Here is a 13,235-nt window from a genome sequence, read left to right on the forward strand (position 1 = left end):
GGCGGCCAGCAGTGCAATGTAGCAGTTTGCTACATTGGGGTAAATAGATGGTGTGGCGTGCACACACACACACAGTAATATATTATGCATTATGTGAGTGTGCTGTAATTTATTAGCTTGAACGGATTTGATTATGTCTTCATTTTCATTATTCTGTGTGCACAAAAAGAGGAACACATCTGAACATTTTGCATAATTTTGTTCCTGTGGAAATATCCTCAAAGATGAATTTAACTCAATTATCTTGATAATATGCATCTACTTTGTTTGTAGATGGTAAATTTGATACTTTTGTTGATTACATTTTTGCTTGTATACTTGAGGCCAAAGGCATAAACAATAATCAAAAGAAGAGCTCTGACGCATTCATCTGTTTTTTTCCCCTGACTGAAGTGCCTGTGAAGAGACAAACCCGTCTTTCACAGCTCCTGTCTTCTGCACTGATAAAGAACACAATTTCCTATCACAGAGAAATAAAAGGAGATGACAACAATGACAGACTCTTACAAGCGTGCACAAGCAAGCAGAGGTGAGCTCGGCCTGTATGGCTGTCTGCTCTTTTCCTGTCTGTCTGTCCATTTCTGTTGCTGTACAAAATGTCACATTCAAAGCTTGAGGTTTTCAAATGACGCTTTTGATGTCTGCCGTCATATTTCATGACCTCATCACCCTAATTGTGGTTCGCCTATAACTCATGTAACTCATGGTGCTGTTAGAATACTGCTTACCTTGCATGGCAGCTGGATTTTTGGGTTGTGACAAGATCACAAGAGAATCGCGGGATCACAAATCACGCGAAATTCCATCTCGTCAGGCTTGTAGTACTGCGCTGGTGTAAGACAGAGCACGGACCAACAAGCGTCCTGTGAGGAGCTGCTGGCCGCTACAGGCGAGGCGACACAGAGCGACAACAATAGTAGCCACCGATGAAGTTAGCGCAGATGCTGCAATAGCATCAGTTATATCAGAAGTGGAGAGTATTTCTTCAGTTAAGAGCGGAGAACGTCACTGAAGGCTCTTCTTGATGTAGAAGATGTTTTCCATGACTGGCTTAGAAAAGAGTTAGATTAACAGATTGTTCATCCGGATATTTACAAGTACTTGCGCTTTTCCAAGGAGTTTCCAGTGATGGCTTCTCAGATTGGTTCTGTGTAACAAACCATCTGGCGGGTCGGGTTAGGTTGCTGCTAGGCCGCCCCGTTAATACACATCAACTAACAAACCCAAACTTGATTTAGTCTTCCCCATGTGAACTGCTCTATTGAGCAGCACATTATTAGATAGGGGAGTTTAACTATTTTATGGACAAGTTGCTCAACTTCTTTTACATAATGTGACAGGAGAACTATAGCCTTTACATTACACAGCATTGTCGGTGGGAGAAGAACAACTCCGAAGAGCACGGCCAGTCATTAAAATGAGCGAAGATAAGGGATGCACGTGTACTCCTGAACAAAGAAGGGATAAAGGACGAAAAAGGGGGCAACGAAGCTGAAGCAGACGTATAATAGATGTACAAGAGAGTTTGGAAGGAATTGAAAAAAGGCTGGTAAAGGCTGACAATGACAGAAAGAGAACTAAACACTATTACTTTCCCTCGCCTCTTCTTAATCTATACAGGAACTGTGTGTGTTTTCTGATGAGGAAACAGCACATGGATGAGGTGTGAGAGGGGACAAAAGAAGAAGAACAAACTGATGCAAAATTATAAAGAAAAATAAAGAAAACTGTACAAAGGGCCAAAGACAGGAGGATCACAACTAATTGTGTAATGGTGAAGACATGATGCTCACACAGTCTGAGTGAGTTGTGATCCTGGAATAATAAATAATGCTCTGGGACCTGTTCTTGCTGTGTGTGTGTGTGTGTGTGTGTGTGTGTGTGTGTGTGTGTGTGTGTGTGTGTGTGTGTGTGTGTGTGTGTGTGTGTGTGTGTGTGTGTGTGTGTGTGTGTGTGTGTGTGTGTGTGTGTGTGTGTGTGTGTGTGTGTGTGTGTGTGTGTGTGTGTGTGTGTGTGTGTGTGTGTGTGTGTGTGTGTGTGTGTGTGTGCGCGTGCGTGCTACATGAACTGTATCTGAAAATTGTGTGCGAGTTTATATTTCTATAAGCTAATGTTAACATGCAGTGGTGGAGGAAGTAGTCAGATCTATAGGGTAAAGTTGCCTACACTTACTATTAGCAAAGCACACAGTGTGGCATAGATGTTTTTGTGGTTTGACATATTGACATATTAAGGCAGAGTAACACATTCGTGAATGCAGGTGAGCACCCACCGGCTGCCGAAGATGCATGCTTCTCTACCAAAAGCGAATGTTTTTTTACGCCCCTTCGCCCCCATAGAATGGAAGTGAATTGGGAAGCGAATGTACATTTTTTTGCATGTGTGACTTTAAGCTGTGGTAAAATTCTAAATGCAGAAAAAAGCACCACATTTTTTTATGTATAGGCCTTATGTGTGTATAGACAAATACTATAAGTTATCTAATTATAAATGCAAAAATTGGTGGAAAAAAATGATTTATTTTTGTAATGTTACCCAGTGTTAGGAAATACACGGCAACACATTTTTGAAAGATGGCTCTGACATTGGTTATTTAACAAGGGAACAAATTAACGATTAGATGAATAAACCCAAGATTTGCATGAATGTCGCTTGTTTCTCCATAATTGGATGCAGAGTGGTGGGAATGAATTATCTGAAGAGGTGTACAACCGACCAAAGTTGATTGATTACTGCAGAAACTGTTGGTTTTGACAGAATCAAATCATGACTGTTTCAAAGCAATATTTTCCCCGTCACTGTGAGCTTGTGAGCACATTGCTTTGTACAAAGTCGGCGCATGCTCTCTTTGAGACAAGTTCATTCAAATCTAGTCATTTAGATAAATGTGTGAACCAAATGTAATGTGTGATGTGAACCATCAAAATGTAGCTTCCAGAGTCTGAATTTATAGACTTGCAGTGACGGCACAGATGATAATTGTAGTGCGATAAAACCACAGTTTATGGTTCATAACCGTAATTGCCTTTGCTATAAAACAGCCGTTTGAATGCAGGTGCAGGTTTTGGTTCACTGGTTCACAGCTTTCAGAAAAAAGGTTTAACTACCAAAGAACAGAGTGGACAGAGCGCTGTAAGCTTTCAGATGCATCTGCTCAACAACAAAAGTGAAAGTTAAACACAACACTGACTTGTTACAACATATTAAGTTGATTTGGCAAAGCTGTTTATTTTCAGCCAATATTTACTCTCCTTTTCGCTCTATTTAGTTTTTTCCAACTGACAATCTGTAATAAGCCTCTAAAAAATGGGAATATATTTAGATTTGTTTGTGTCTGTTTTTGTGGTTTTAGTGTTGGAAAGCCTGTCTCAGGTGACCTTTAACACGACAGCCAATGTTGAAGGAGGAACTACTTGTTTGTGCAGGTACTGAAGGTTTAGTGGAGTCCTTCCCCGTCCCCATATTTCCTCACCTGTCTGATGGCACACAGAAGCTTCCCGTAGCAGAACACGATCACCATGAACGGCACAATGAGGCAGAAGACAAACAGGCAGATGATGTAAGATATGCTATTCGCCGTCTTGGCCGTCCAGTCGACAGAGCAGGTGGTCCCGGGACCCTCTGGGCCATAGTGGCTCCAGCCAAAGAGAGGCGGCACGGTCCAGATGAGGGAGTAGACCCAGGACAAAGTGATCCCGAGGGAGATCTTATGGTAGTTGGAGGAGTCCGCCTCTGTAGGCGCCACCATGGTGCTGTAGCGCTCATAGGAGAGGACAGCCAGGGAGATCAGGGAGACGATGCCTAGAGGGTGGACAGGGCACACACACATACAGAGGTAACCTTTACATCAGTATAGATTCAGTCACACAGCATGTAGAAACAGGAGTTCAATACACAACACTGTGCAGGTGTGTTCTTTCTTTTTATACCCTGACTACTGTACTTCACATTTAATGGGGCCATCAAATAGAGACACAAATGCACTAGCTGTCTAAATGTTTATCTATTCTAGCGAGGACAGACTGTGATATGAAGCTCTTTCTGAAAAGAAAATTGCAGCTAAAAGGAGCTTAATTTAACTTAAACCAAAGGACATGTTATGATTTAATAAAATGATAAAACTACAGCAAAAGTGGTTGTAAAATCATCAAGTATTTCAGCCGCCGGTGCTTGCAGCAGATACACACTGCTGTAAATCACAAACAGCTGCAATACCTGTAGTGTCTCTGCATGACAGAAGCAATGCGGTGCCTTTTCTTTCTCAGTATGTCAGTCACGGCAGCAAGAACCTGGAGCTCAATGACTCAGTGTTCATGTTGACCCCTCGGTCTTTTATCCTGTTTGCTATTTGGTTCGAAGCCATTATGAGCCACGAGGCAGTGCTTCATGCCCATTGATTTTTCAGCTGCAATGAAGCGAAGCTGAGCTGGACGCTCTTTTAAGTAGGCGATCCGGGCCTTTCAAGGTGCCAATGCCATGGCTACCCAGCGCGATCAATGGAGAAAGAGAAAAGGTGAGGATTTGAGAGGAAATGTAGGAGGGGGGGGGGAAAGTTATAGCCAGTAAAACAGGATTTAAACAAATTAAGCTGAACCCACTGCACATACCCCTGACTGAGTCTCTTTGGCACAGCCCGGCATGCTTGTCTGTAGCCTCCAGATATTGCGCTCATGTTGCTTTTCCTGTACAAACTGCTTCGCTCTTTAATAGCTGTTATTAGCCCCGTCACTGCAATATTTCAAAGTCAACAGTTTTACAACAACCCTCCTGTGTTTCTGTTGTTCTCAGCTGACTGACTCATAGCAACCATCCCAAACATAATTCTCAGATCATTTGACAAAAGGCGCGTTTAACCCTACTCATTGCTGCCCTATCTCATCCGAGTTATTCTGTGTCTGCACTCGGGAGAACTCTCTCCTCACAACAGGTGGCCTGGCAGATGTCAAGCTAAAATCCTAGTGATAGTTTACAGCAAGGTATCATTAAACACGGGTGTTGTGCAATAGCAACGCTTATTAACTTGAGCCACAATCTGATAAAAGCTGCCTTTACTCCAGTATGTTTTAGAGCAGACATACTTTTATTATGGATTTGTGATTAGTTCTGATAGGTTAATACATTTAAACCATGGCCACAGAAAACAGGACACCTCCGGTATAGTACCAATCAATGTTTCACTCAACATTCTGTATCAGTTTGTAGGTATATTGAGCTGCAGGAATCTGTAGACACTGCCCTGCAACTGCTATTTGCAGTTAGCTAACTTCCACTGGTGAAATGGACCCAACCACTGAGTAAAGGGACTAAAAACTAACTTTTAAAAACAGACTTTTCTCACAAGAAAAAAAAGTCTCATCAAGGAATCATTTGACCCACTCGCACTGGAGCATTTGACCACATCACGTGGTTTTCATCTGCAGATCAAAGCCAACGAGTCCTAAAAGTGCTCAGAATAATGGAACGTTTCCCCATCTCCAGTTCAATGACTACTAAGCAAACTTCATCTGCAGGTAATACTTTCAATCAATAATTCCAATATACGTCAACCGTATACAGTGATACAAAGAATAGCTTTGATGCCAGTGTTTTTATTTTCCAAATGTAAGATCTGTGTACTTCACTGCGTTGTACTCATTGGGGTCATTTTTTATGTGAGGTAACGTGACGCCAGCACCTGTACTAAGAGTCAACAGTCTGGCGAGGCAGTATGAATGTAACTACAGCAAAAACACTCAATTTGTAAGTGATATTGACAAAGAAAACTAATTTAGTGTGGATCGGCCACATCTGGCCAATACTGGGACCACTTAATAAGGTCAGTATCGGATCCACCGATCCTTTCTAGTGGATCGGATTGGTGCATCACTAATGATGTGAGCAAGATGATACACCCCTAGATTTCCTGATGTATAAAATATAAGTAAGTTCCATCCTAAAACCCACATTGGGAGCATGTGGTGTAGCTCTTCTTTGAGATGACAGACTGATAAGATAGTATAAATGGAGCCAAATCAAATCACACTTTCTCAAAACTGCAAAAGCAAATTAGCATCTCTCAATGACGCACATTTGTATGCACAGAGGCATACAAATGTAATTCTGTCAATCATCGTTGCCGCGCCAATTGACAACAACCTTTTGCCATTAGGCTCTGCATAAATGTTGTCGTTGATTGTGATTTATCAGCTTTGATTTGAAAACTTGATTATCACTTGATACTCGCTTGATATCAGCTAATCCCATTACATGTCCACCCTCTTATTTTCCTTGTTACACAGTGAATGGGTGACAAGTCTTTATTGGAGGCAATGCAATATAGGGAAAGACACCCGAACAACTTTACAGCTTCATACCATTTAAAATCACACATCACCTTCCATCCATCTTCTAGTCCTCTGGCAGCATCAAAGGCATGCAGCTGAATCCAATATTCTAAAATGAAAAATATTATGATCTGATAATGTCTGAAATGTCTGAAAAGGAACATCTTTGCTCTGCTGTCTCTGTGATGTCCGATCACTGTTTCTGTCTGTCGTTTGTTTGAAACTATCCTGATCGGTATAACCTGTCTGATATCGTACATCCAAGAAAAGACGGTTTGAATGAAAAACACGGGATCAAATGAAGCTGTGTTAGCTCTATAAACCCCAGGGTCTTTTCCCTCAGTCGTCACAGGTATACAGAAGCACTGTGACAACATTCTTTGGAAAGTACTATCCACACGTACTAAGATGATCATTCACACTGATGTCCGACTCAAACCGGACACCCATCACCCACAACATATTCATGTCTCTGCTCTAAGACTATTCATTACTCTTACTCATCAGCTGGCCTGCTCACTCTGACCTTTATGGCAGAGCAGCGTTGTTCTGCTTGCTTTGCCCCCACTGAGACTTCTTCTTACCGTCGCAACAAATCAACATCAAACAGGCCAGGTGTTGCCTGGGCCTGCATGATGCACATGTATATGCATTTCCTCTCCCTTGTATTTGTTCATCCATTTCTGTGCCCGCATCTGCGCTCAGGTCGTGTGTGAGCGTACGTGCAGGAGGGCAATATAACTTAAGTGTGCAGCGAGTGGGTCCAGCAGTGTGCAAAGTCCACTTGAGGCAGCCAACAGTATGCAGGAACACGTAGACCCGATGTTAAATAAAGACAGAATAAAGATCTTCTCCTGTTTCTTCCACATTATGAGAAGACAATAAAAGTTCAGTGAGATAGTGAGGAAAATGCAAAGAGGCGGGCAGAAGAGGTGAAGCGGCTAAATGGATGCCAGGAGGCTGATGGCATAGGGAAAAGTACAGGGTGAGTTGTACTGGTGTGCACACACACACACACACACACACACACACACACACACACACACACACACACACACACACGCGTCTGCAGAAATTGTCTTCAGTTTGTGCTCTTGGCATAAAGTCAAAGGCAATTGTTCAGTCATTCAAATATCTGAGACGTCATGTGCTAAAAGCAAAAAGTTTAAAGCAATGTCATGAGGGAGCAGGAATACAATGTCCCGACACCAAGCTAACAACGTCTTTTGTCATTGACAGTTATACCCTCTAATTTGAAGGAACATCGATCATTCAGAAAAGCTTTATAGAGATTTGGTGAAGACTGACACGTTCACTTTGTCATAGCTGCACCCAGCATCATTTATTTCAATAATCAACGTCACTTTTCCTTTCCATGACCCTCCCTTAACTCTTTCTTCGACTCTGCTTTTATGAGCCCATTGAGGAATTACTCCTCCATAACCAATGGAGGTTCTAATGATGTCTTCGAGCCATCTCTCTCTTTCTCTCTCTCCCTCTCACTGTCTCGATCTCTTGTTGTAAATTCCGTAAAGAGACTATAGTGCCATCATTATATTGGAGAGAAGACAGACATCTCGAAGGACAATATCTCCATCACTCTACAACTCCCACCAAATCAATCGATTGATAAATAGCACTACAGGTAAGAAGAAGGAAAATATGTATTTTTGATTTTGGGGTGAACTGTCACTTTTACATCAGTTGGAGATGGCTCAACAGGTGATATTGAAACTGTAGATAAGGCCAAAATGCTCAAAATCTTTAGTTACAACAGGCATCAGAAGCCCTGATGCTTAGTTTGTGTACTATGATTGTGGGTGCATGGCTACCAAAAAGTGCTCCACTTTAAGCAAGGCTTTAAACATCCAATTAGATGCAGTGAAGTGAGAGAGAGATAAAGGGAGTGAGAGGTAACCTTCATGAGCCCTTTATTCAAACTTCAAACGAAAGCCACGGCTGCTGACTACGGACGTCCAGCGTGCAATGTGCAGTCACTGTGCAGTCACTGTGCAGTTGTAACGGCAGGTGAAGGTCTCTGTTTCTGAAAAGCTCAAAATATTTCACAAGATACTCTATTTCTATCCTGTTAAAGCCATTTACAAAGTTGGCATATTTTCATTCCAATGACCAATGAACTTTAGGAATTCATTTTAAAAGAAGCTGAGCATGGATACCAGTGCTTATATGTTTCATGTGGGCTGTATTGCTATAACAAACCATCAAAGTAATGACAGCATGAGAGATTATTAAAATGTCTGTTTTTAGTTATAATTGGTCTATCTATACAAATAGAACCACTTCTGATGCAGTGAAATTGATATGATATGCATATAGATTGAATCTGTTGACATCTGATCTCAGTCAAGTCAAGCATGCTGTTCATTATGAACAGGGAGAACTCTGAGGGCTTACGAATCTGACTGCAACCAAACAATGACTATGACAACGAAATTTGAAGTCAAAATACCAACTACATCTCTTTTCCTCTCTGTCTTTTTTTTTTTAATGTACATCAAAAGGTTTTTGATGCTTTTGAAAGCTTTAAAGCACTTAATGGGACTAACAAGAAAGCCTCTTCATTAAATAACTTTAAATCAGGCATCGAGCCGATTGCTCCTGATGATAGAAGAGCATTTTATGTTTAAAGCATTCACTCTGCAAATTAGTCTTCTTTTGAGTTTAGCATCAAACTTATTCCATCCAAACTACTCATTTGAAGCTTTGATGGATCTCAGTGGGAGCGAATGTTTTTTAAAATTTTCCTTTAATAAAAAAAAAATCCTTATTTGCAACTTTTACGTAGCACCCTGGGCCTTCCAAAAATGGACACAAAGCCCCCCCCCCCCCCCCAGCATCCCAGCCTGTTCCAGTTGTAAGAGTGAGTGCCTTATTCTCAGTTGCATCATTGTGCCCCATTTGCATCGATATCGGCACTCCTGAGCCAATGTAGACCACCAGAGTCCTCTCCCTCATGACGGATGTTACCCGGGTGATTTTATTCTGCAACAAATGCTGCTGATGCACCTGCCATCGCCTGCCCGTGGACTGAGGCCGTGTCCCCGCAGCCAGCCACAGACCTGCACGAGCAGCTAAACGAACAGTGATGAGGCTTCCCTTGCCTCGGGCACAGACACTCAACTATATGGTAACAAGCGTTTAGCGGTCATTTAATAGCACATTGCTTCATTTGCAGTAAACGTGCAGCAGCCAAATCACACCGACAGTCCTGCATGACAGGTTTCCAGAGCTCCTATACTGATATTTGAACAAATGACTAACTGAGAGGGAGCGCTAAGCACAACATATGCTTCCCTAAATACCCCCAGCAATTGTATGCCATGGAAATGCATGCACGTGCAGCTGTAGTTGGAAAGGATTCAACATTCTGTCATGCAGCCCCAACCGGAAATAATGACCTGTACCACACCATGGAGAGCCACAGAAGATTGATTTTTTTTTTTTTTTTTTTTTACAACTCATCACTAGGACAAAACCTGCACATGTGCATGATTTATCATGGGATCGCTGTAAGTATGTGATCCGCAACATCGCTCCACACTGAACCTCGTACGTTTTTTCGCAAACAGATAAAAAGACACTCCGCGCCTTTACCAAGACCAACGAGCTCTGTAATGACCGACTGCACGATGAGCACATCCAAAATCAAGAGACAGAAAGAGAGAAAGCTTGAGGGGAAGAAAGGACATTGTTCAAGTATGCAGAGAGATAAAAACCTAATCAGTTGACTGAATAATAGGTTTGATGTTTCCGAATCTGTTGTTCGATTTGTATTGGCTACAATGGTTTTCATGCGTTTCTCTGAAAGTTTAATGAGACCATAAAGACGCAGCGTGCACATCGCAACAGGCGTGATAACGAAACCTTTTCTCAAATAGCTTTTCCCCCTAATTTTTCTAAATCCTTATTTTTCACTTTAGAAATTAAGCTTAACATCATGTACTCTGACAAGCGCAGTGCTCCGGGAAGGATCCATCCAAACAACGCACCATCACTCACAACCACATCTGAAATATATATATATATTTTTTAAATACAATAATCTACAAATGTAACAAAATCAAAACGTATGATCATCGCCTCCTAGGTTCCGCATTTCTACTCACCAAAGAGGGAGTTGGCAAAGCCGTACCACACGCATCCGCCTTCTCCTATGAGCCACCTTCCCTGCGTGCTGGCGGCGAAGCTGAACGGTGTCCCCAGTACGCACACCAGCAGGTCGCTGATGGAAATGTTAATCAGGAGCAGGTTGATGGGCGACCGCAGCATCTTGTAGCGGCAGAAGAGCACGAGCACCAGCAAGTTGTTAATTAGTCCCAAAGTGCCGATGAAGCCCAGGCACACAGCCACGACCAGGTTCCCTGTCGGGGTGAGGGTGGCCCGGTATGAGCCTCCCCTCAGGTGCCCTTCCCCGGCTGCGGCACACAGAGCACTGTTGACCCCTGCGCAGCCGCTCAGGCTCACGTTGGACACGATCATCGCAGTCCGGTGGCACACTGGGTGGCCGCGGCGCACAGAACGGCAGCTAATATGTCGTTGACATGTCTCTCTTTTTTCCTGTGTGTGTGTGTGTGTGTGTGTGTGTGTGTGTGTGTGTGTGGAAAAAAAACAATGTAAAGAAAACCGGTCGCTGACAGCCAGCAACACTTGTTGCTGTAAGAAATGTCAAGTGGAAAAAAAAAAAGCAGAGCCGAAGGAATGTGGGACAATAAAAAGCGTGTTTGTGAGGATGTCAAAACTTTGTTCAGTTCAGGGAGAGAGAGAGAGGGGGGGGGGGGGGCTGTTAGAAATGTAAAGAAAAAAAACAAAGACTTTTGGTTTCTCTTTGCTCCACTGTATGTCACACTCTCACTCTTTCCAGAGACGCTTCTGTCTCTCACACAGGCACCTTTCCTCTCTGTCCGTATTTAAATCACTGTAGCCCGCTCTCCAGCAGCTGACGTCTGGGCTGCGGGGGGGGGGGGGGGGGGGGGGCGGAGCACGTTGGTGGTTCCGTGAGGGAAGAGAGCAGCATGTAAATCTTGCGGCACACCAATCGGACGATCATCATGTGGCTCAATTCATGTACTACGCTAAAGTCAACCCGCTGTGCTCAGAGCTCCATTAAAAAAAAAAAGGAAAGTCCACCTCAAAGTTTTAGGAGCTGTCGTCTCTCTCCTAGTCCTGCTTTAAAGCCCACTGAGCACGTGTTGATGCGCGGCGCTGTCCGTGGTGCTGAACACATTCTCTGAGGAGCGAGTCAGTGGCTGCTCCACTAATCAAATGTATTCTAGTTCGTCTGCATTTAAATTGCTGTGCGGAAATGAACTTATGCAATAAATATGCAAACAAGTCAAATAAAATTCACCAAGTGAGTTAATGATGCTCACAGGTCAAAATAGAAATGAAGATGTCTGAGTTACAGCCTCCACACCTGTCTGAAGTCTATATTAATAGGAAGTCCAGTGGTCATTATTTGGCACAGAGGGAAGGTCCTAAGAATATACTGCTGAATATACTGCTGTATAGGCTCAAGGAAATGAGGTGTTGGCTCATTGTCTAGATTTAGCCTCAAGGAAGGATGAGACTTCCAGGCGACTCGATTTGGTGTTGGTTCGACCAGAAGATGGGGATGAGGTCATTTTAGAGCATTGAGTAACACTTGGTAAACTCAGCATGACTCTGGCCTGTCAAGTCAATTGTATTTACACCTAATATCACAACTCTGCCTCAAGGGACTTTGCAAATATAGAGGTGTGGATATTTGACATGTAAGCTGCTTTTTTTCCACAGAGGAAATCAATTTAAATAGGCTTTCTGCTTTCCGATGGCTTTTTTCTTTTCTGTTTTGGTTGATTCTATCTGTGAAATAGAATCATCATTTTTTTTTCCATCTGCCAGCACTGAAAACATATACTCGGGGTATGTATATGGCATTTCCAGACTGGAATAATGAGGAGCAGCGAACTGCTAAAACATGATGAGTGTCAGACATCTACCCTCGTGGTGTCCATATATTCTAGCACAGGCTGAGAGAAGCTATCTCTTTGCAGATAGCTCACCCTGTGCTGAACCTTAGAAGTTCAAGTCTCTTTTGGATGCTTTCTGTGTAGATGTCTGCTGCTGCCATACTTGTGCAATACAGCACAGACACCCACAATATGATCCGACGAAAAAAAGGGTTCAAAATGTCAGAAATTAAGTCTGTATTAAAATGCAATTCCTTGTAGTCAAACACTGGCATTTGGTGTTAAAGCAGTGTTCTTAATTATGCGTGGCCCGGTAAAAATGTGCCTTCCAAAATCTGAATTTACTCCCACCCTTATGGTCTGTTCTAATCCCTTCCCACCAAATAACCCCATTCGTCACACCGAAGCGAGGTAATTACCCGTAAAAACTGTACGGTGACATTTACTCTGACATCTCCCCCATATACAGTCGTACCTGTAATTGGGCTGAATTAAGACACTTGGGTTCTATTGTGAATACCACCTCCATGTAATCGCCTCAGTGGGACTGGGAAGTTGGTATTTTAGTTGGGTTTCTAGGTCAATTCAGTGGCAGCACTCTGGGGAGATGTTCAGGAAAATACAAATGGGGTTAGAAGGGCAACACAGAGAATCTGTTGCATGTAAATCAGAGAAAAGGTGCAACCAGAATACTGTTTTATGGTTATTATCCAATTTATTCCTCTTCCTGTCGACTTGGTTTATTCGACCCAGATCTGGCCTCCATGTGCACAGTGAGGTCCCATCTGGTCCAACTTACAACATTTGCTAGAATGAACTCATAAACAATAATGACACAATTGACTTAAAGCGGCCGGCGCTTCTGTGTCATGTTCTCTCCGTGTCAGCGCGGGTATTTTCTTCTGGTTCTCCAGCTTCCTCCGACAGTCCAAAGACATGCAGG

General features: G+C 42.8%; 1 protein-coding gene across 1 annotated transcript in view; it reads right to left on the bottom strand.

Annotated features, from left to right (window-relative positions):
• Window positions 1-10,920, bottom strand: part of tmtopsa (teleost multiple tissue opsin a) — a 39,537-nt gene extending 28,617 nt beyond the window's left edge. Inside the window, exons 1-2 of the mRNA XM_076098167.1 lie at window positions 10,451-10,920; window positions 3,473-3,801 (exon numbers count right to left, since the gene is read on the bottom strand). Of these exons, the coding sequence (XP_075954282.1) occupies window positions 3,473-3,801; window positions 10,451-10,823 (702 nt within the window). The 5' untranslated portion in view covers window positions 10,824-10,920. The remainder of the gene's footprint in view (window positions 1-3,472; window positions 3,802-10,450) is intronic.
• Window positions 10,921-13,235: the final 2,315 nt, after the last annotated feature.

The sequence above is a fragment of the Anarhichas minor genome, unplaced genomic scaffold (assembly GCF_050575085.1).
Source record: "Anarhichas minor isolate MPS153535 unplaced genomic scaffold, ASM5057508v1 ptg000024l, whole genome shotgun sequence".
Taxonomy (NCBI): Eukaryota; Metazoa; Chordata; class Actinopteri; order Perciformes; family Anarhichadidae; genus Anarhichas; species Anarhichas minor.